The sequence below is a fragment of the Pseudopipra pipra genome, chromosome 24, assembly GCF_036250125.1.
Source record: "Pseudopipra pipra isolate bDixPip1 chromosome 24, bDixPip1.hap1, whole genome shotgun sequence".
Classification (NCBI taxonomy): Eukaryota; Metazoa; Chordata; class Aves; order Passeriformes; family Pipridae; genus Pseudopipra; species Pseudopipra pipra.
The window spans coordinates 3,977,037-4,000,384 of record NC_087572.1 but is presented as its reverse complement, the minus strand read 5'-3'; the positions used below and the strand labels follow the sequence as shown (position 1 = coordinate 4,000,384).

The 23,348-nt window shown below is 49.2% G+C and overlaps 1 protein-coding gene across 6 annotated transcripts in view; it reads right to left on the bottom strand.

Annotated features, from left to right (window-relative positions):
- The window catches only part of PHACTR4 (phosphatase and actin regulator 4), a 63,996-nt gene that overhangs the window by 19,393 nt on the left and 21,255 nt on the right, over window positions 1–23,348 (bottom strand). For 3 of the 6 annotated variants that reach the window (XM_064635021.1, XM_064635020.1, XM_064635022.1), the window contains one exon: window positions 20,737–20,783. In XM_064635021.1, the coding sequence (XP_064491091.1) occupies window positions 20,737–20,752 (16 nt within the window). In that variant the 5' untranslated portion in view covers window positions 20,753–20,783. Of the gene's footprint in view, window positions 1–2,375; window positions 4,003–18,833; window positions 18,888–20,736; window positions 20,784–23,348 lie in introns of those variants that run through there. The other 3 variants (XM_064635024.1, XM_064635025.1, XM_064635019.1) reach the window with 2 other exon arrangements.

Genomic DNA, 23,348 nt, shown 5'->3' with positions numbered 1-23,348 from the left:
AAGGCTAAAGGCTGTGAATAAATCAAAGAATTGCATCCCAGACGATGACAATTCATATTCTATTGGTACATGCCTGGGAGGGAAAATACTGATTTCCAGTGTTCATGAGGAACATGGCACTATCCTTTAAGGATGAAAGATCTGTGAGCCCCAGGACAGGGCTGCAGAACAGAGCTGTTAGGAGAAGACTGAGAACGAGCTGCTTCTCTCCCCAAAAGATCTCTGCAGACATCCAAGTCTAACTCCAAAAGAAGATGGGTCTCACCCTGCCTGCACTACAACAGGCTCTTTGCCCCACTCCTTTTCTGAGATGTAAGAGCTGGTAAATTCCAACTCCATTAAGAGACATCCTCAGAAAGGAAATGAGAAAACATCTGTGTTTTCCTGTGTAGCCAGACTTGCACAGTGTGTAAGTCATGAGCCTGGGCCAGACTCCTTCCACCTGCAAGACACAGTTCATCCAGAACCTGATCCACCTCTTCTCACAGGAGTTACTGCAGGATTCCCATAAATCCCAGGAGTTTCTGCTCACAAGGAGCTCACTGGGCATCTCTGTCTTTGGGCAAACCAGGCACTTCAGTGCCATGGAAGCATCTCTGCTTAATCACCTTTATTTCCCTCAGGAACACGACTCTGCTTAATCACCCCTGTTTCCCCAAGGAACACACCTCCCTGGAGTTCTGCTATCACCCCAGCCCAGGAGGTGCATCAGGAAGCTTTGCTGGGAATGTGGCTGCTCCTTACACACCTCGGGCACCTGGAATACCCCAGGACCTACAGCAGGACCATCACAGCCCTGAGCCACAAACCCTCCTGTGCCAACACAGTGTGGATGCACAGCCTGGAGAACAGCCCAGCTCCCTCCTTTCCCCCTCTGTTGTGTCCAGCAGAGCAGTTGAGAATCCCAAAAGCTTCCAAGCAAACAGTTACAACTCAAAAAGCAAACAAAGGCTCTTTTGAAGGAGATGCTGTTAAAGTATCCAAAAAGCACTTGGGGTAAATGTTTCTAAGCTTCCTATAACAGCTTTAAAAACTTGATGTGCATTTCCTGAATGGTCCAGGGAAGACGTGAATCCTGACCTTAAAGCAATAAAAGGCTGTGGTCACAAAACAGCCCCAAACAGTCCCAGCCCTCTGCTTCCCTGTGTTTTGTACTTATCTAATCACCATAATCTTCAGAGGACTCTTTTTAACAGCATCCTGCCACAGTTAATGCAAGAACCACGTCCTCACGTTCACCATTTAATCAGTAGGAACTGTGGGAGCTGTGCCACGAAAAAAAAAGACTTCAGAGAGCAAATGACCAGTTGAGAAAACACCAGGTCTGCTGGCAAAGCACAGTCATTACCCCAAGAGCCCACTCCCCTGGAAATTACCACTGTTACTCGTGCTTGATGAGAGAAAAGCCCAAGACTGGCCAGGCTGGCTTCTAACTGAATAAATCCAAGGAGAAGATGCTGTTAATCTGCACTGACAGTACAGTGAAGACAACTGAAGTTTTACTTCTCCCTTCCACTCTGACTATCACTTTATTTTTAGCAGCTCTTGAACAAGACTGTTGGGGAGAAGAGAATCACTGGTTTCATCTGAGCCCTGAAAATACCAGGTAGGTTCAAAGTTATAGAAGTTAAAAAGAATGAAGAAATATAATGTCTGTCTGGGGGAGCTTTGTGCCAATGCTGAGTGTTTCTCTAAAAAAATCAGATTATCCCACATTACAGATGTGAGAGTGAACGACTCAGCCCAGCCAGGTGACAGCAAGTGGGGATGAGAGAAATGGGAACAGCAGGATGGGAAAGTCTCCTCACTGCCAGTGCCGGGAACAGCACCCACGACAGCCCTGGAATAACACTGTGTCCGGGAAGTGGAGCTGCTTCCAGGGCTTAACACACTTGTGTTTGCTCCAGGCTGTCTGTTACCGAGATACCTCACAGTGCAGAGGGAAAACAAGCAGGGAGATGGTTGCCAAGCCCTTCTCCCCCAAAAAGCTGCTACAGCTGCCCCCAAAACTGGGTGACATCACGCCCAAGGAGGCAACTCCGGGTGCCTTTGGTCCGGGATCACTATCAGGGCTGGCTCCTGCCCCACACAGGTGAATTTTACTGCTGTCCAAGTGCTTTGTGAAGGTGGTATCCCTGAATCCACGCCAGGCAGAGGCTGTCCCTAAAAACAGCGTCCCGGAGTCTGTCTGAGGATCAGGGAACATGTTGCATGTGCCACGAGCAGGAGGAAGGCAGGAAAGGGAGTTCTTTCTCTCTGGTTTCTCTCCCCAGCCGGGCACAGGTTACACAAGCCCCGCATTCCACTCCTCCCAACTCCTCCGTTCCACCTGCGCTCCTGCCCCGCCGCAGCCCCGAACTCCCTCCATTACTCACCGGGAGCAGCTGGATTGACCGGTCTGGAGAAGTGCGGCTGCCCCATGGGATCCTGTCCTGAGCAGCTCCCGGGGAAGAGGCGGGAGGGGAGAAAGAGAGAGAGAGAGAGGAAAACTCTACCCTGGGAGCGCTTCAATCCTTTAGAACGATAAATCCACGCCGTGGGCTGGGAAGGAGCCCGGCGAGCCAGGCGGCTCCCGGCGCTCAGGCCACGGCTCCGGTGTCGGACGGTCCGGCACGGCTCCGGCTCTCCCCGGACCCCATGGCCGGGCACTCCAGGCTCATAAATAGGTGTCCGTGCCAGCTCCCTTCACGCAGGAATGCCTGTCATTCCAGAGCCGAGCTGGCTAGGGCCGAAGCTCAGGAAGGGGAGGAGACAGTCAGCCACGCTCCAGCCACTTAGCTGCATAATCCGAATTATCAACACCCCTCGCTCGAGTTTAGCAAGGAGAGAGGAAAAGCTGGGAGCAAGGAGAGCGGGGGGTGTTTTCCTCGAGGAGGATCCAACAACCAAGGGGTTTCACCTCCCAAAATGGGATCAAAGAGGGAACACCCCACCTGAGCCCTCTAAACACAAAGCAAGGCAGTCAGGGATGACACAGCCCGTGCTCTAAGTGCTGTGGGAGCTGCACTATCCCAGGGCAAAGGGAACTTTAAAGTGCCTGAGCTGATATGCATCTTGCCAGATGGATAGTAAAAGTACAGTTTCATAGCAATTCCCCTCTCCACTAAAGTTACCAGGAAGCAGGCAGCCGTGTCTTCTTGTTTAATTTAAATTTAACAAAGGGAAATTTAAATTTAACAAGGAAAGTAAGAGTTTGTTACTTTAACCATCAAGCTGTGACACACGAATAGAAAACAAACATCCCCCTCAGCATTTACATCACAATAACAAAGAGCTCCAGAGTTTAAATGTGTCCACTTGAAACCTTTAATTTGTCACTGAAATTTGGGTTAGGACTTCTGTGAATTTACAACTCATTTCCCTGTACACCCCACTGTGGAGGAGTGGGAAAACCTTTAAACATCCAGAAGCTTAATCTTAACTCGGGGGGGGGGGGGGGGGGGGAAGGAAAAGCAGTTTTCAAAAATATACAGGAATTTGCTGCAGCATAAAAGGGATTAAAACCAGGAATCTGACCCCGTGTGACACATCCAGGTTGGCTCCTTCCCACTGTAGGAAAAGGCAGGTTTAACCACACCAGGATTTGCTGCTGCCCTTGGTGTCCCTGTCCTTGTTGGGGCAGCAGGAGCACGACTTCAATATCAACCCAGTGAGCAATCCCAATAGGAAAACCTTCTATTCTGGGAAACAACAAGATCCAAGATGCTGATTTGGGCTGGTGCAGGTGAGAACAGTCGATGCTGCTCATTGCCCAGAGCAAACACCACGGGATTCCAGCCCCATGGATGGGGGGAGGCAGCACTGCAGGAACACCCCAGAACAGGTCAAGAGGTAGCTCTGAAATCCAGTAACACCTCACCTGAGCCACAAACACACCTGGGAGACCTGGTGCTCTTGGCTCCCCCACTAACACACTAAACATCTCAACAGGCAGCTTGCAAATCCCCTCCCCTGCCAAAGCAGAGCGGCAAAAACGCGGGAGGAAGGAGGACACTCGTGCACGTTGTGCATCCTGCTTGTCCTGGATTCCTGCTGCTGAGGACATCCCCCATCCCATGGACAGCAGGAGCAGGAGGGGAGCAGGGGATCAGCAGACCCACAGAGGCGGATAGCAAATAGCACTGCCCTCCCTCCCACAGGGAATACGGACATTCCTGGAAGTGTTGCTCCTCTCCACCTCCCACCACGGACATCTCCGTGCTGTGGTTCTGTCTGCTCAGGCCACAGCCACCCTCCCAAGCACTTTTGATCTCCATTGTGAGCATTCCCAGGAATGCTCCACCTCACTGAAGACCTTTTTGCTTTGAGACAAAGAAAAGGCCATTTAAAAGCCATTTAAATTCGCTGCCATCTGGCAGAGAGACCCACAAAGGTCAGAGATAGAGGCAGGAAGGTTTCTCCAGGTCTGTAAATCAGCTGCTCCAGTTTGGAAGGAGGTCTGGAAAAAACATCCCTGCAGCTGGGAATGCTACAGAACGCTGCATCTAGACCTGCTTGGCTTCCAAGGAATTAAAGCCATTGCATTTTATAAGGCATTTGCTGTGAGTTCAGAGGGCACAAAGCTCTGCTGCAGAACAGAGGACAGGTAGGCTGTTAAAGCACAGAAGCATAATCATACCCCTGACCCTTTACTTCTACATTAGTAAAATATGAAACATTAGCTTAAATTTCAATAAAAGATTTATTTAAATGCATTAAAGTCACAGTGGCTGCAGTCCAAGGGATGCACGACAGTTACTCAAGGCTCTGGTTCCACACAGGCACTCACCAGGCTGTGAAATAAAGTCCTTTCCCATTTCTCTATCCTTCATCAGGTCTTAAAGACAATCACAATAACAGGATTATTTGGCAAAGGTTGTACCAGCAGTATTAATATTTCCTTCTCAAACTCAGGGCTGTGGTGCTCAATGAAGAGAGAGATACAAATCTGCATTTCAAATCGCATTTCGCTTGGACTTCCAGCATCCTTCAGGAGTATCAGCCACAACTCTCTCCTCTTTGGGGGAGAAAGAACAAAACCCCACCAGAAGAGAACTGATAAAGTGCACAAAACAGCAGAAATCCAAAAGTGTCACCAGCATCATTATTTTCTAGGTGGACTCCTGGCCAGAAAAACCTGCCAGTCCATCCTTCAGCTCCACCTCTGGAAGGAGAGGTGCAAACTCTGCCCCAGCAAACACACCACCACCAAAAAATGTTCCTGCCTCAACTGTAGCCCGAGGACAGAGGGTGAGAGCAGCTCTGCTCCCAAGGAACCCTCTGCTTCCAGAGTGCTTTGTTTCTGCTGGGGGAAAATACGGGACAAAGCAACCTGCCCTTGTCCAACTGGACACCTGGGATAAAGGAAAACCTACATTTCAAGCAAGGAAGAGCAATAAATGTCCAAAATTCCCATAATAATGAGAAGGGCCATCTGATTTGGCTGAACAGCAACCAGAAGAAACCAGAGCAAATCTTTTGCTCCTCAGGGACAGGTGAAGACCTTTATAAGAGGAAAAGCTTGGAATAGCAAAGAGCTTTCTAAAGGAAAGCAAAAAGGGAAACAGCTGACTGTCCCTTCAGCATTTTGAAATATAGTAAGGAAAAAACCCTAATTGCATGAAAATTTTATGGGATTTCAGGAGAGTCAGATGGCTAAAACAAAACAGGATGGGCAATAAGCACCCAAAACTTGGGGTACATCTGAAGTTTCATTTCCTCTCCATCCAGCCCAGCATCCCATTAACCCCCTGGCATTCCCATGCTAATAATCTGTTTATATACACTGCAAAAGGAACTCTCCTAGATTGTTTCACTTCAAAAATCCAATGAAGCCCATAATGAGCCCAATATTAGCTCCTCTAATGAAGCTGGTGTTGCTGCCATTTGGGTTCACCCCGACGTGAAGCGCCGCATTCACCCGCGGTGACTCAGCCCTCGGTGTTCCATGAGTCAGCCACGGGAACATTCAAAAGCACTCCAGCATTATCCCACCCCTGCACAGGGAGCTGGGTATTTAAAACCAGGGGTGCTGGGGCGTTTTCCTGCAGAGCCCCATCACCAGAGGCAGCAGGAGCTACGGAGTGTTTGAGGCTCTTTCCTTGCACCCGACTGGAATCCTCACGCAGGGACCACCTCACCAGGAGGGAGGACCCCAGGGCCCTGCTCCTGCAGGGGAATGTCCTACAGAAATGCATTTCAGAGGATCCCAGAATGGTTTGGGTTGGAAGGGACATTTAAGCTCATCTTGTTCCACTCCCCTGCCACAGGCAGGGACACCTCCCACTATCCCAGGTTGCTCCAAGCCTCATCCAACCTGGCCTTGGACACTTGCAGGGGTGGGGCACCCACAGGTTCTCTGTGAAACCCATTCTATCCCCTCACCGCTCTCAAAGGCAGGAATTTCTTCCCAGAATCCCATCTAACCCTGCCCTCTGTCAGCCTGAAGCCATTCCCCCTTGTCCTGTCCCTTGTCAATAGTCTCTCTCCATCTTTCCTGTAGTTCCCTTCAGGCACTGAAAGGCCACAATTAGGTCACCCCAGAGCCTTCTCTTCTCCAGGCTGAACAATCCCAGTTCTCTCAGTGTTTCTTCGTAGCAGAGGTGCTCCATCCCTCTGATCAGCTTGGTTTCACCACAATTTTTGTGTTCAGCTTTGGCAGAATGAAAATATGAACAAAAAAATAAGAGCTATTATATCTACGTGTACCAGCACCAGGTGGCTGCAGCAACAACCATTTCTGGGCTGTGCTCTGACACTAAAACAGAGCAGGGGGAATCATTAACGTGCTCCCCTCTGAAAGGGCACAAACCAACACAACGTGACGCTCTTCCTTTCTCCTCACATGGAATGAAAAGCCGGCGTGGAAGTGGAAAATGGGTTATTTATAAGGCAGCTGGCACTGCATTGTTCAGGCCCCGCAGACTCCGGTGGAAAGGGCGCTGGTTTGGATGAGACAGAAATGTGAGGTAACCGCTCCTACAGCACATGATTTCCTCCACGCTTCCTGTGGCATTTCCAAGAGGGAAACTCCTATTTCCCAGAGCACTCCAGTCCCCTTGTCCCCACCAGTTAGTCAGCACGCTGCTCCATCCCAGGCAGCAAAGGGCACCAGATCCAGGATGCCAGGAACCACCACCCTGGTAGGGAAGGTGAGCATCTGTGTCCCACAGCAGCCCAGATGTTGACTGGGATGGAGCACAGCTGGAGGAAGAGCACTCCTCTCCAAGGAGCTGGCTGACAGCACTTCCAGCCCCCCCTCTGGGAAGGTGAGGCCGTGCTCCTGGAAAGCCCCGTGGTCACAGATCACAGCAAGTGGCTGGAACAAAAAGGAATTGCTTCATTGTCACAAGGAACAGGCTAAAAAAATGATGAATTAAACTGGTCTTTGGACCCAGAGGAGCTTAAGGCCAAAATACCCCCCAGCCTTGTTTTCCAGTGGAAGTACAGCTTCCAATGGAAGCAGATTTCAGCCAGTACTGGGAACGTTGATGCCTCCCCACCACTCACTGCCATTACAACACAGGCCACGTATTTTCTTGTTTACTAGGGAGGGAATGCTAAGGAATGCAATCCTGACAAAATTAAAGATTCAGTCACATCTTGGCTAACTCCATCACCACGGTGATTCATGGCTTTGCCATCTCCAGGCAAGGGAACCTCCAAAGCTGACAAACGACTTTTTGGAGCACCTTGAAGCAGCATTAACGAGAAACTCTGGTCAGAAGCCAAAGGAAGCACAGATACAGGAGACATTCCAGGAAAGCATCGGCGTATTCCCAACAGCGAAGCACTCGGAGGCAGGATACCCATCTGCCACTTCCAGCTATGTTATTAGGAGCACATTAAGCAAAAACACGGAGGAGAAAATTACATTAATTATTGCACTGTTTAGAGAAGAAACAAGAATGGCATTTTAGCTCAGCTCTGGATTAACCCTCTCCTGCAGGAAAAACTCAGAGCAGAAACTACAAATGGACATCACCTGAGGCTTCCCACTGCCAAACGTGGAGATGAAGAGCGACCAAACTAAGAGAGCTTTGCACAAATTAAAAATATATTCCCCTCCTTCCAAAGCAATGCCCAGCACTTGCTTTTAGGGCTGGCCCAGCACAGCACACACAGCTCTTCCCAAGTGAGCAGCCACCACAAACTGCCTTCCAGGACACACCTAACTCACCAGATTTTACAGCCTTGTGCAGGCATTACCTAAAATAATCGAGTCTTTCAGCAGAGGTGAGTCCATCTGTGCCACCTATAAAACCAATGGGACAAACTCTGTTAAGCCCAGCAATGGAGACTGAAAGTTAACAGCAAGAATATTAGTAAATATTAAACCTCTAAAATCAGATTAAATTAAAATCAACCCTGAGGGGTAGCACTGTAACTCTATAAGTTAGTCTGCAATGTGTAGGTCACGGTCCACAGGCTCTGATCCATTAAAACACTCATCCCAAATTTCTCTTCCTACCCCTAATCCTTCAAGAAATAAGCTGCAAGCTTCTCTGCCTACACACTAACTGAAAAGAAAGGCAGCAAGATTTCTCTGTAAAAGCCATTTCCTCTTTTTCACGTTTCACAAAAGTCTCAGCGAGTGCATTTGCTCTTCGTACCCAGAGCTGAAACTGCAGCAAAACCTCTCTGCTCTGCTGTGCCGCCCCGACGGACTCGCAGCAGCCACACCACACCAATAATTCAAATCACCCTTCAACACCTACAGCTCTCCAGTCTGAACTACATTTTTTCCAAATTACTGCACAAGCCAGGCAGTGCCAGGGCATCCCACCACCCCTCACTCGCTTGGCTCTGCCCAGGGAGACCAACAAAAGCGCCTTGGTTTAGTTTTTGGGGAACACCCAACTTCCCCACCGCACCTGCTCTGCTTTAATTATTGACCAGACGAGAAGCTCCTGATTAAAATGCAAGGCAAGTCTGGCACACAACCTCAGCTTCTGATCATCTCCAGCAGATATAGCTGGAAGAGGAACCCAAATTCCTCGCCACAGTTCAGGAATTAAAAGAAACTGCGGATCAATTTGGGTCGAGGCACTTTAATTCGGCAAGGAAAGTACTTTTTGCAACTGAAAACTCGCATAAAATCTGAAATTTTAAACCACAGCTTCAGGTTCACACACAGAGAGGAGGTTTAAAAGCTTCCTTTCAAACGTACTGTGTTTTTACAAGCCATTTCTGCCAGAGTAAATCTAACAGGTAATTACAGGTCTGACCTCCCTTCTATTGCACAAATATGCCTTTGGAAACAATGTGGATAAATATTTGCCCAATACAAGAAGACGACTCCAAGAGGAACCATTCCAGTTTATCAACTTTGTGATTCATGTTGATACAGGCTTTATTCTCTATTTCAGGAACAAGATAACACTTAGGAAGTGCATCTGGCCAAGTGATGTTTCATAGATCTACCACGGGCCACCCTAAACAGTGGCAGGGCCAGACCACGGGTCACACCCAGACAAGAACCATCAGCAAGACAGTGAGTGAGTGAACCTCAACCTCAACTCCTCAAATATTGACTCTTGCTCAACCACTGAGGTGTCTCTGAGCAGCAGCGAGGCTCAAAACTGAAAACAGGAGTAAAAGGCTGCTGGTGACGTGATTAAAGGGGTTGTGTTGTGAAAGGAGAGGCCTTGGGAAAACAAGACGGTGGCACCAAGAGAACAGGGCACAAAAATCAGATTGTGTCCCAGGCCATACAGAGCCCAGGTCCCCCAAACCAAGTGCTGTTTACACATCACTCTGACTCACAAGTGCAGAGACAATGCCATGGGAATTGTTTACGGTGTCAAGGTCGTTTCATATAATTAAAGGAAATGTCAAGAGATGAGATAACACCAACAGCTCAAAGGTACAGCTGATCTAACCTTGGAGGAAGCTGTTTCTCCCTGACCTGCTCCCCCCCTTGCACACACGACCCTTCACACATTCCCAGATTCCTCATTTCACATGATTTCACCTCATTCCCTTCCTCCTGCATCTGTAGAGCAACAGCAGTGACCAAACCAAAACAACAGCCAAAAAAAGGTTGAGAGACTCAAATAATGCTTCCCTCTCGTCCCACTTGGCAGGGCTGGGCATGGGGCTGCACAGTCGGGAGGAAATGGGGTTAAATTCACAGAATCACAGAATATTTAGGGTTGGAAGGGCCCTCTGGAGATCATTCAGTCCAACCCCCTGCCAAGGCAGGGTCACCCAGAGCGGGTGACACAGGGACATGCCCAGGTGGGTTTGGAATATCTGCAGAGAGGGAGACTCCAAGCCCTCCCTGGGCAGCTGTTCCAGAGCTCTGACACCCTCCATGGAAGGAAGTTCTTCCTCCTGTTGAGGTGAAACTTGTGTTTTAGTTTATGGCCACTGCTCCTTGTCCTGTTGCTGGGCACCTCTGAACAGAGCCTGGCACCATCCTGACACCCCTTGGAAATATGTCATAGAATGTTTAGGGGTTGGAATGGACCTTAAAGATCATCTCTAGTCCAACCCTTTTATACCTCCCTCTACACCTGGTTGCTCATTGATGAGAACTCCTCTGTCTTCTCCTCTCCAGACTAACCAGGCCCAGCTCCCACAGTCTCTTCTCATCATCTTTGTGGCCTCTGCTGGCCCTTCTCCAGTAGCTCCACTTGTCTTTGTTACACTGCGGAGACCAGAACTGAACACAATAAATTAAACCAGACCTATTTCTGAACCACAGACCATCAAGGACGGGCTTTGAAGTAGCAGCTCAATCCCCCTGTTGAACAGCCCTGAGCCTGGGGATAGTGAGCTCCTCAAATATTTACTCACCCTCCCAGACAAATTCTGCAGCATAAGAGTTACAGCACACGACTATTTCAAGTATGTCAGCAAACAAGCTCCCAGCCAGGCTGCTGGGAGCTGCAGTCCCACCTTCACTTGGATGCAGAAACCCCCCAGGACAGCAGGGTAGACAGAGCAGGATTCACCCCACTCCTGCCCAGGGCAGCCTTTGGGAGCCTCACACCTGAATTAAACACCTTGAAACAGGGGCTGGGATCAAAGGATGATGTGATGGCACCCACAGAGCCCCACTCTGCACCCCATGGCTCCATGAGGTTACAGCACACGCTTCCCAACCCTCAAAGAGGGAATGCTGCTGATTAGGGAGAAAGATTTGACAGGAGAGTATCAGCAGAAACTCCTCAAGATCTCCCTGCTTGAGATCTAGAACATACCAGACACCAAAACTCAAGTTCAGGGGTTTTCAGCTTGCAGGAAGAACAAGCAAGATCTACAAGAAGTTCAAAGGGAAGCCACTGAGAAGAACAGTGGGAAACACTTGGATGAATTTATTTATGAGGGCTCTGTGCCTCCTCTATCAGACCTTGTTCAAAGGTGCATGAAGGAGAGCTGAAATCCATGGCTCCAGTAAGAGGATTCCTCAGGAGCAGTTACAGCAAGGCTACCCTGGAGCACAGATATGGTGCACAGGAATTAGGGTGTATAAACATAAATATCAAACCACTCCTCTGTGCACTTCAGGCTTGAAATCTGGAGTTGGCTCCTGTGCTGGACTGCCATCTCAAAAAGCTCATGGAAGGCACCAAATCCCTGGGTGTGAGAATTATCCCAGGGCTTCCCTCAAGCTCCCTGGAATTACAGGTTACAATGATGACATCTAAATCCATCACCTTATCAGCAGCAGGGCTGGCTGGCCCCTGGGCACCTAAACTGGGCTTAAAAATCCCAGGTGGCCCCTTGGCTACACCAGCCCCCATGTCCTCTCACTGCCTTCTTTGAGGCAGCCCAGACACAGAGTCATTAACAACCCCAAAGCCCATTTCTGCTGGAAATGAGCTCCTTGGAGCTTCCAAAACAATCCTCAGCTTCCTCAAGGGAGTAGGAAAAAAAAACCATAATAAAACCTCACCAAAAAATCTGCAGTTTTTTAATGAGATCAGTCTTTAAAACAAAAAGAATCAAAGCTTGGAAACTAAAAGCTGACTGACCATTTAATAACGGAACTTTCCCATATTTATGGAAATTTCTGGTTTGGCACAAAAACATCTGCTCATTTAGTGAGTGCTGTAGAAATCACTTCTATAGTGATGCTGAAAGCAAGAGGCCTGGTTTAGTGGTAATTGAGCAGAGAAAAAAAAAAATGTTTTCCACAACTCTGAAAAACCCAAACTCTAGTTCTCACTGGGGTGTGGGGCTTCACCTCTGCACCAGATGTGGTTGTCTTAAGTCCCTGTGTGTTTTGTCCTGCTGCAACCAGCTGTTGTAGCTTGGACCTGGCAGCGAGAAAGTCGCTGTTCCAGCTCATCCAAACCCTGCCTGGAAGTCAGGCCACTCAAACCTGGAGGCCTGTGCCCAACAGGAAAACAAACCCATCTGTAATGACCACCAGCCAGTGCCTGAACACACATTATGGCTCTTCTCTCTCCCCTCTACATGATCATTTTGGTTCCCGGGTTTTCCTGACACTGGCTAACTTGTAGTTATTCCCGACTGCTTAAAAACAAGCTCAAGATAATCCCTTCTAAACCCTCCACCAGCTACTGTTGTTTAGAACAGTCACCACAGGATGCAAAATGGGACTTTCAAAACCAGAGCTGATTATTCCCTGCAAATAGGATGGCCCAGAACTGTGACTCTGCCACAGGAACTCACTCAACGGCAGATCCTTGATGCCAGGAAGGTGTGACGCAGGGAAGTCTCCTTTTAAACTTGTCCTTGTTCTTCAGTTCTTTTCCTAAACATTTATTTAGGGACGGGCTCAAGGGATCTTTGCAGTGCAGGAGTGAATGGCTTCAAGGAGGCAACAGGGTGTTCATTACCAAATTAATTTGCTAAAAAGGAGCTGGAAAACACTGCCCCAGACACCGCCTCCCAAAATTAACTCTAGGAAGCCTCACCAATACTTTATCCTGACCAGGAAAATGAGCAAAAGCCCTGGACAGATAGGGAGTGCCAAGGGTGCCACACTGACTCCTATAATCCCATTACAGAGTTATCCAGAGCATGCAGTTTGCTCAATATCTGAGAGATAACAGGATTAACTTCATGTTCAACATCATTTCAGCCTAATAATTGCAGAATCACTCCTAAGGCCGTAATGTCATTGATTCAACAGGGGATTCCCATCACCCCCCACGAGTCCCAGCCTTGAAAGCCCCTTCATTAGCGTCAGCATCTACAGTTAATTACTTGGGAGAGATTTTCCTTTCCTCCCCCAAAGATAAACTGTAACTTAACCCCTGCAACACCCAGTGCTTGGGCAGAACAAACTCCTGCCTTCCCTGCAGGAAGAGACGGTGTTTGCTTTCCTAATCACCACTAAAGTTTCCAAGATTTAATGTTAAGATCAAAGGGCTGGAGGTGGTGGTGGTGGTAGTGGGGCAGCTTTTTCATCTTTTTTGGTTGAATTTCAACGAAAATCACGGCACAGGTTGGTTACAGTCCTCTCAAAGATCAAGGGTCAGGCTCAAATCTCAGCCCAACTGCCTTCCTGGGGAGAAGGTGTTGATGTGCTGGAGCCTCCAGGAGTGGTTTTCCTTGCCAAGCCATGACTCCCTGCTCACCTCACCTTGGAAATGAGTCCCTTGGTGCAGCCAGGCTGGGGAAGGAAAGGGAAAGCACACAAAGCAAACAGTTACAGAGCTGCTTCCGAGCCTGCAGGGGAGCAGGGAACAGGAACCGGGATGTGACTTTCTACAGGATTCTTATATGGAGCACAGAGTGTTACTAAGTTCCACCTTTTCAAGTGCAGAGGGAGGCTCTCGTGTGGATGTGCTACACCAATTAGGCCAGTCTTATTATGCTGGCACTAAGCCTGACATGGTGCTGAATAGACCCCACTGCACTGCCCATGAAAGCCACAAAATCCCAGGATGTGCTGAGCTGGGAGGGACCCCCAAGGATCATCCAGTCCAACCCTGAGCCCTGCACAGGCCCAGCCCCAAGAGTCCCCCCCTGTGCCCCAGAGGATCAGCCAAACCCTCCTGGAGCTCTGGCAGCCTTGGGGCTGTGCCCACTGCCCTGGGGAGCCTGGGCAGTGCCCAACCAGCCTCTGGGGGAAGAAGCTTTTCCCAATATCCAACCTGAGCCTGCCCTGACACAGCTCCAGCCCTTCCCTCAGCTCCCGATGTCCACGGCCACTGCTTGGCTGCCCCTTCATGGTTTGTTTCTTCCCCCACACACAAAAGAGGGAAGACCCCCAGGGCTCTGCTCTTGCACGGGAATATCCTACAGCAATGCATTTCATAGAATCCCAGAATGGTTTGGATTCAAAGCGACATTTAAAGCCCATCCAGCCGGTGGGACATGGGCAGGGACACCTTCCACAAGCCCCCTCCAACCTGGCCTTGGACACTCCCAGGGATGGGGCAGCCACAGCTTCTCTGGGCAGCCTGTTCCAGGGCCTCACAGCCCTCGCAGGGAGGGATTTCCCCTCAGTATCCCACCCGATCCCGGTGAGCGCCATCCCATTCCCGGCTCCCTTTGTCACCGACCCGCCTTCGGGCCGGTGCCGAGCGCCCCCTGGCGGCCCCGGCGCGGCCCCTCACGGGACAGACCCTCGGACGCCGAGGGGCTTTTCCATCCGAAATGATTCCGCGATAAAGGAAATCCTACGTGTGGGTTACGCCAGGGCACAAAGCCTGAGCTTACACGGCCTTAAGACAGGCTCTAAGAGGCACCAGGACCCGCTGCAGAGCCTAGATCGGCAAGGCTCGGCTCAGAATCTGAGCGTGCCACGGGCTGAGCAGATCTGTGAGGGGAAATTTAGCAGCTGGTAGTTTTCATGTACAAGGGAATACAAATCTATCACAACCCAGGCAGTAAACCCTTCAGAAATCTTAAAATCTCTGCTTAACAAAGCACGACAAACCCAGGCTGGGTTGAAGAACAATGTTCTCCCCCAGTCAAGTCACCAAGTTATCACTGGTCCCATCACCGCTGGATGGGTCCAGCCTGGAAAAAAGCCACCTCTGGGTTCTGCTTCAGGAGACAAAAAGACACCTTCAGCAGTCAGAGCCAGGCTCCTTTCCAGGACAAATGGGCACCAAACAGATAAGGTGATGACGCTGGCAGTGACAAAATTCAAGTGTTGGCACTGGGAGTGCAGCTCAGCACCAGCCCCGGGCCTTGGGAGCAGCTTTGTCCCGCCAGCAGCTCAGCTGACACCATGTACAGCTCACACCATATACAGCTCACAAAGGCAGCAAAGCAGTGAGAACATTCAGCATTTTGTTTTTAAAAGGCCAGGTTTGCCACTCTGTGTGTGAAGAAACAGTACTAACAAAAAAAAAAAATCCATTTGTACTAAATCTGTTTGCCTCTGGTTCCAAGCAGGCTCCTCTCCTACGCCCAACCCCAATGAAATCAGCTGCTACAATCTCTGGACAGAAGTTACAGGCAACGTTCCAGGAGCAAGGTGAATTTAAGGTCCAACAAGTTGAAAATGAAAACTAGAAACTCTGGAAACCTGTGCCCCCCCTGTTCCATGTCCTACTTACTGAGCCACAGGAGCTCCACACTCATTGTTTCACAGGGAGTTGCCCTGAATTACCCCAAGGATTGACTACCTCCTACAAGGTCTTATCTCTTCACACAAGGAACAAGATAGCTCAATTCAATCACGAAACACTTCAGCAAACACAACGGTTTCTCACTCAGTATCAGCCTTTGCTACTCTCTTGCTCCAGCCTGGAGGCCAAAGCACCTCTCCATCCCAGCACATCCACAGCTGAGCCACAAAACCACAAAAACAGCAGAGTTAACCTCTGCCTTCCCCCAGGCAAGAGATATGGGTACAAACTACACAGTCATTCACCACCACAGCTCCAAAAGTCACTCCAAATGGGGTGTCACAGAATTACGAGGTCTCTGGCAGGTCAGCAAATAATCTCTGTAAAACATTTGGCTCGTAGCTCAGGAGAGAAAGGTAGCAGAAATTCAGACACCTCCTCAAGTTGTTCACAGGGGGATGGGGGGGGGAAAATTATTGGGTATAAAATGCCACACCAAGTAGATGGATGGCTGAGCTGAACCATTTGCAAATGCAGCAGGAAGAAAACCAGCACTGACATCCCATAGAGTGCCCCAAGCACCCTGACAGCACTCAGCACATTAATTACACAAAGAACTAGAGCAAATTTAAGAACAAAAGGCTGTCAGGATAACGTCCCAAAGTATTTTGCTGGCTTGTCAAGTGCACTCGACTTATTTACAATAATGCTTTCATGCAGGTTAGCACCTTGTGCTTCTGCACCTTGTTTAAAAGTCAAACAGTGTCTCCATCAGTTCCTCCCTTTAAATTTGCCTAAGGAACAGTAGGAATTTGCCTTTCTGCCTGCTTGCAAATTAGCACACATCAACTGTAATTAAAGGGTTGATCTCAGGCACTTTGGCCACTTTGGCTCTTGTGCTGTATCACATGGACACATAACATCCAGGATCTCAGAGGGAAGTCACAGCTTCTGTGTCTTCCTCAACGAAAAAGCTGTTCTTTTATTCTGGAATAATTTTATTCCAGTGCCTAAAGGGGCTCCAAGAGAGCCGGGGAAGGACTTTGGACAAGGGCCTGGAGGGACAGGACAAGGGGGAATGGCTTCCCACTGACAAAGGGGATATTGGGAAGAAATTCCTCCCTTTGAGAGTAGCGAGGGGTTAGAGTGGATTTCCCAGAGAAGCTGTGGCTGCCCCATCCCTGGAAGTGTCCAAGGCCAGGTTGGATGGGGCTTGGAGCAACCTGGGACAGTGGAAGGTGTCCCTGCCCATGGCAGGGGGTGGGACAAGATGGGCTTTAAGGTCTCTTCTAACCCAAACCATTCCAGGATTCTGTGGTTCCCATAATGGTTTTGAACCTGTGACCATCTGAAGGTACAGATCTGATTTTTGGGGATAAAAATGGGAATTGGGTATCCAGCCAGGCATCCTGCTGGGAAAAAGCAGCAGAGCTGGTGGCATAAGAACTAAGCACTCCCATTTCCAGCCCTTTCCCCTACTCAGACTATATTTGGAGTCCGTGCCTCCAGAAGCAGCAGATTCATATCACACTGGTTTCCTTCTGAGGCACGTAGCCCAGGAGTCAGCTCAGATGCTAAAGCAAATTACTTCTTTGTTTGCACAAAGGTGAAGGACTTGAAGAGTATTTCCTATTTTTAGTAGGAAAAGAATTGGGAAAAAAAGTAGCACAGCAGGAGATAAAGGGGATGAAAGTCAAAGGGGATGAAAGTCAGCCTGGTATAAGGCAGTAACTGCAGAAGACTCTTAAAGCATCCATAAACTTAGTATTTCAAGTGCTTTTTTAAAAAAGCAGCTTTGGGTTGGAGCCTGTGTGTGCAAAGGCTACTTCACTGATTTCCCAAAATGCTTCACAGTTGTCCTACAGGGATTTAAACCTTTTAGGGACACCACTTAAAGGTTCCTATCCCAATACCTGCAGAGGAAGTGTGTAAGCACAGGCACAAACTGTCAACAGAGCACCAAAGTCCAGCAGGTCAAAGGACCCAACAGCAAACACCTCCCATGAAAAGGCATCCCAGGCTCCCTCTGAGGCTGTTCATTAATGACTTCTCATTACTGGGCAGGTGAAGTGCAGGTTTGCTCCCACATTAGGTGGATCCAACACGGCAGCAGAGCTTTCAAGGAACCTCAGGCACAAGGTGAGTCTCATCCTGCCAAGCACAAAGCTCCCGCTTCTTCAATGTTTTGCTTTTTAAGATCTCACAGACTTACAGGCAGATGAAATACTAGATAGAACACAATCCCCTGACAAAGAGAAAGGTCCAGACTTAGCTCAGATCATGGTAAGGTGAGTGAGTGGTCTTGGGAGGGGGTCTGGGCAGCAGATGGAACAGCAGAAACAGGCTCCGAAAATAGAGTGTGATCCTTCACCCGCACCACAGGAAGGATCTGAAGAGGGGAAAGGTATCCCAGTGACATTTCCCTTCAAGAGAACCCTTGTGTAGGTGGGACCTTGAGGAAGCTGGGCCTGGCAGCGTGTGTATATTTAGATTTCATTTATTCCTCTCCCAAACCTCCATCCTCCCACCTGCCCCAGCTCTGCTGACTCCTCAGGGGCAGCACTGCAGAGACCTGACATAGGATCACAGAATCATGGAATGGTTTGGGTTGGAAGGGACCTTAAAGTTCATCCTGTTCCACCCCCTGCCATGGGCAGGGACACCTTCCACTAGCCCAGGTTGCTCCAAGCCCTGTCCAACCTGGCCTTGGACACTTCCAGGGATGGGGCAGCCTCTGATTCTGTGGGCAACCTGTGCCAGGGCCTCCCCACCCTCACAGGGAAGAATTTCTTCCCAATATCCCACCTAAACCCACCCTCCTTCAGCTTAAGGCCATTGCTGTATGTGGCAACTTACCCTACAGTCACTTGCTAAGGGCCACATCCCAAGATTTGCCTGAATTTTCTGTACATTCTTCCCTACACTTGAAAAACAACTCAGGGTAAGGTTGAGAGCACATTTTAAGCTGCACACCTGTTCTAAAAAGCCATGTATAGACAAGCTCTGAAACTTCACTGCAGCTGCCTGCAGCCCTTGCTTCCACTCGTCCTCGGGGATGAGCACGAATTAAAAATCTGAAGACAACAGCAAATTTCATTTTTAATTAGCCAGGGCAGCCAGCCAAGGAGGGCTCCCCCACCCACCCATGGCTAGTGAAGCCTGACAGCTCTAAAGGATTTATGCTTCCCTGTGCATTCCCAGTGGCCATTCCAAGCACAGCAGCTCAAACAAGCGCCAGCCATGCAGCATTTGAGTGCAGTTAATATCCAACCAGGGGAGGACAGCAGTACATCCACAGCACCAGGCTTGGAGGGAACAAAGGGCACGGACTTCAGCTCAGCTCTGCCTTACCTCATCTCCGGGATCAAGAGTCCTGAGCTTAGCAGCACTTGGAGAATGAGAGTCCTTAAAAGCAAAGGAATTTTAAGGAAATTATAATAGAAGACCCATCTGCTTATTCTGCCTTTAATGTGGAGCTCTTGGCTCCCAGCACTTAAGGAGGCAACATGTAAAGCTTCTCAACCAGCTGTGTGGGGTGTCTGTGCATGCAAAGATCCAGTGCAGATACTCCATCCCAAACTGGCACAGCTCAAGTAGTTCAGAGGGAAAGGGGAGGTAACTCTACTTTAAGCTGGCAAAATGCAAACAGAACATGAGGCTTTTCACATCCCAGGGCACCAGCACTGCTCAAACCAGGAGTTAAAGCTTGCAGTAACCTCAGCAGGCTCCAGCCCTGTGTCCCAGCGATCTACCCCAAAAATGGGGTTCAGCTGCACATAAAATGGGACACAAAGCTTTGTGATGTGAACACAGCTGGCTGCTGGCAGCCCCAGCACAGGCTGAGACCTGGGGAACAAGCAGAGCTCAGTGTTCATGGAATCACAGACTGGTTGGGGTTGGAAGGGGAGCTTGAAGATCATCCAGTTCCACCCCCTGCTGTGGGCAGGGATACCTTCCACTAGACCAGGCTGCTCCAAGCCCATCCAACCCGGCCTGGATGTTGCTCAAAGCCATCCCAGTAATTCAGGCTGGAGAGATGGAAACTGGCCCTGCTCTGCCTGTGCTCTGTCCCAGGGTTGACAAGAGCTGCCACCTCCACAGTCACTGCTCCACTCTCAGCTGCCAGTGCCACACTTCACCCTCCTCCTCCTCCTCCAGAAGTCATCACTTGGGATTAGTTTGCCACAAGCAAATCAGAAGGGAAAGCAACCACCACAGATTAAATGTTCACCTTACAGGCTGACAATTAGAGGGCACAGCAGCAGTTCTTGCCACCAGGACTATAAGCACAACATGTTTTTATGCAAGAACTCTCAGCTGGTCCAGCCAGGCCACCAGGCTCCACCAGACCAGCTCTGTAAGAAGCCAAAAACTGGCCTTCATCTGCCCCACCAAGCAGCCTTGCCCTGCTGACAGGTACATCCATTCCCAGGGTTTTCAGGATGGCATCACCTGACCACACAGAATAATCTAGAAATAATGTTTATGAGTTAGAAGTCACCAACTGCAGCACTGTGGTCCAGAAGATGGGAGGTCAATATGCTTCACAAACTGGTTTCCCGTGGTGCAGGCAAGAGCTTTCATGCAAATCTCATGCCAATGGTAGGGAAAAAAATGGCCACTTAACTCAGGGTTTTTTTAGCCACTTTAGCCAAACAGATGGAAGAGCTATCTATTCAAGGCAATCTCTAAGCCAAAAATCTGTGAGTTTTAGTTACAGCCATATCCTTCCATCAGTTAAACCTACCAGGGATGAGTTTACTTGCCTCAGGGCAAGCAGCACACAGTGCCTAAAGCAAGAGCTTTAATGCCAAATTTTAATTAAAGAAATCCTGTATCTATTGCAAGACAGAACAGCCTAGAGAAATAAATACAGAAAAAGAACTCTGAGCAACCATGAGCTGATCCTCCTTTATGGCTTGTTCAAACCAGCTCATTGCTTTTGACTCTTCCCTGCTAAGAAAGGGGATGTTACTTGTTTTCAAGAGCTTGGGACAGCCAGCACACTTGTATTCCAGGTTTCAGAGATGGGAAATTCCAAAAAAAAAGATCTTCCAGATGTACAAGAGAGCTTCAAATCAGATCTGGTCCACACCACAGTACTGATGCATCTGCCAAACTAGATAGTTTTCTAATCACCTTCTACACTTCAATTGAAGACACCAAGTTTAAAGTCATCAAGTCCTTTATGATGCTTAACCAAGGAACAAAGAACAGGTTCACAACCTGTGGTAAGACATCCAAGGGTACTCACCAGTGTTCTCTTCCATTCCTTTTGCACACTATCTTCCTGAGCAATTCCTGCAAAAACAAGAAGCAAAAAAAAAAAAAAATCAACACACAAACTGCAATTCCAAAGCTCAGATTATTAGTTTCATTTCTCTATCAGCTCTGCTCAGCCTACACAAAACCAGCATGGAGGGAACCTAGAGCAGAAATCCTGCCCCAAACCAGGAACAAGAGTGTGGCATCATCACCCCTCTTTGAAGACATCAGTAGCCTCTAATCAGACACACGCTGAGCTGGAAAGGAAAGAGAAGCGAAATTAAGGTGCCGTAATTACAAAGCAGCAAATATTTGTTCCCAGGGAAAACATTCCACATCTGCCTCTTCAGGAAGGGACGTGCCTGCTGTAAAAGGGAACAGCTATTGCTTATCTAGCAAAGGCAGCACAGCACATGCACAGGAAGTATTTCAGATGTCACAGCATCAAGGCACTTCTGAACATGGGTGTGTGTGTGTGTGTGTGGGAACACAAAAAAGAGGAACCAGGATTTTAGCAGCAAAGCCAGCTTTTCTCTGGAGAAAGTTCTGAAAGGAGGTGCAAGAGGAACTAAGTTTGGGAAAAATCAGGTATGTCTTGATTTTGACAGATGACGTAGCACAGTAAAAACAGGGAGGTTCTGTCCTGACAATCTTGCAGCTCAGACTAAGAACCCCAGTCAGACACACCAGCAGGCACAGCGTGGGGTGACTGAGGAAGAACTGCAAAATAAGGCTGTTTCCAGTGCTGAGGAGTCAAACCCAGACTTAAACCATAGCCTTCCACCTTCTCTCCCAGCAGCAAAGCGCAGTTTGGTGGCTGTAACTGCACATCAGATCAGCTGGATCACCCTCATGTGACAACCTGCTGAGTGTGCAGCACGTGCTCAGCCTGCAGAGAGCACGGGAGCATCCCGGGGCTGCCGAGTCAGCAGAGGCAGCCCCACCACCCCACCCCTGGGAGCTCTGCCCAGAGGGGCATTTCAGCTCTGCTTTGCTCAGCTCTGTGGGCAGAAACACTTCTCTGGATGAGGCTCCAGGGCACTGCTCCCTGCTGCAGCTCCAGTACCACCACAGGGATGTTCTTGGATGGGGTGAAACACCTCGACAGAGCCATTAAACCCTCAAAACAGTGCTGATGATCCCAGCTTTAAACAGGTCAGTGAAGAGAAGGGCTTCTGGGCAGCAAGTCAGTCAGGAACATCAGCTGATCTTGATTTCAGAGGCAGACTGACACGAGTCACTTGAGCAACACCCTCAGAATCCCTACAGCTTAATCCATGAACACTGAGAAAATTAAAGTTAACTTTCACATGCATTTGGGCTGTGGTTTGGTACATCCACGTGCTGCACCAAGGACACTATCTGCAAGAACTCAAACCAATGAGTCACAGAATCATCAGGGTTGGAAAAGCCCTCTGAGATCATCGAGTTCAACCACTACCCCAGAACAGCCGAGGCCACCACTGAACTATGTCCCCAAGTGCCACATTATGTGTTTTTGAGCACTTCCAGGGATAGTGACTCCACCACTGCCCTGGGCTGCCTCTTCCAGGGCTTGACAACCCTTCTGGTGAAAAATTTTTCATTCCTGTCCAATCTAAACCTCCCCTGGCACAACTTGAGGCCGTTTCCTCTCGTCCTATCCCGTGTTACCTGGGAGCAGAGCCCGACCCTCACCTGGCTCCACTCTCCTGTCAGGGAATGCTCCCCACTGAAGGCAGAAGGACCCATCATTCCTTCCTGCCCTTTCAGCAAACCCTTCTGGGAAGGGAAAACAGAAGGAAAACAAAAATCAGCCACCTCAAAGCCTACTTGAACCTCAGTGCAGATGACAGAGCACTCCCACTCCCCCAGAGCCACCAGGGAGCTGGGTTTAATTTGCCTTTCAAGGGCATTCCTGCACAGGCTGCTCTGTGCTTTGCATATTCCAAGGGGCACATTTGTGCCTGGAATACTAATCCTGGCAGCCCCCATCACTGCTGGACACTCACTGTACCCAAGGACATCTGTCACTGCCTGACAGCACGGCTGGAAGCACCTCAGTCTGTGCTGGGAGGATCCTTCTGAGCAAAACACTAAATCCACAATATCTGGTTATTAATAGAACGAGCACAAAAGGAACACTAGGGAAAAAAAAAAAAAAGTGATGCCAGGTTAGAGGAAGAAGGAGCAAAGTCCAGGCTCCCAGAGCATTGCCACAGGCTGCCAAAGCAGGAACACACAGCTCTAAGGAACAGGCACTTGCTCACCAAAGGAATGGATTAAGCAGTGCAGATCCTGCTGCCAGCCTTAACTAGGGCTGGCTAATTGGGAAGCTGGGTTGAGATAACCTGCCCTGCAGAACAGCAATTTGCTTTTATCCCCAGTTGCTGTCAGAGGTTTCCCAGATACCTAACCCTGAGAAAACTTGGGATTTTTCATTTCCTCTGGCAGTGACACATGCCACAGCTCTGAATATTCATGTGCTCCGAGTGCTCACACATTCCCGGGGCCTGACAGCTGTGTGAAATTCCTGTGTTTCCAAGAGTTCCCGGCACAGCTCCGGACACTCCGCAGCCCCTCCCGCTCTCCATCTCAGCAGCAGAGCCACGGCCTTTGTCT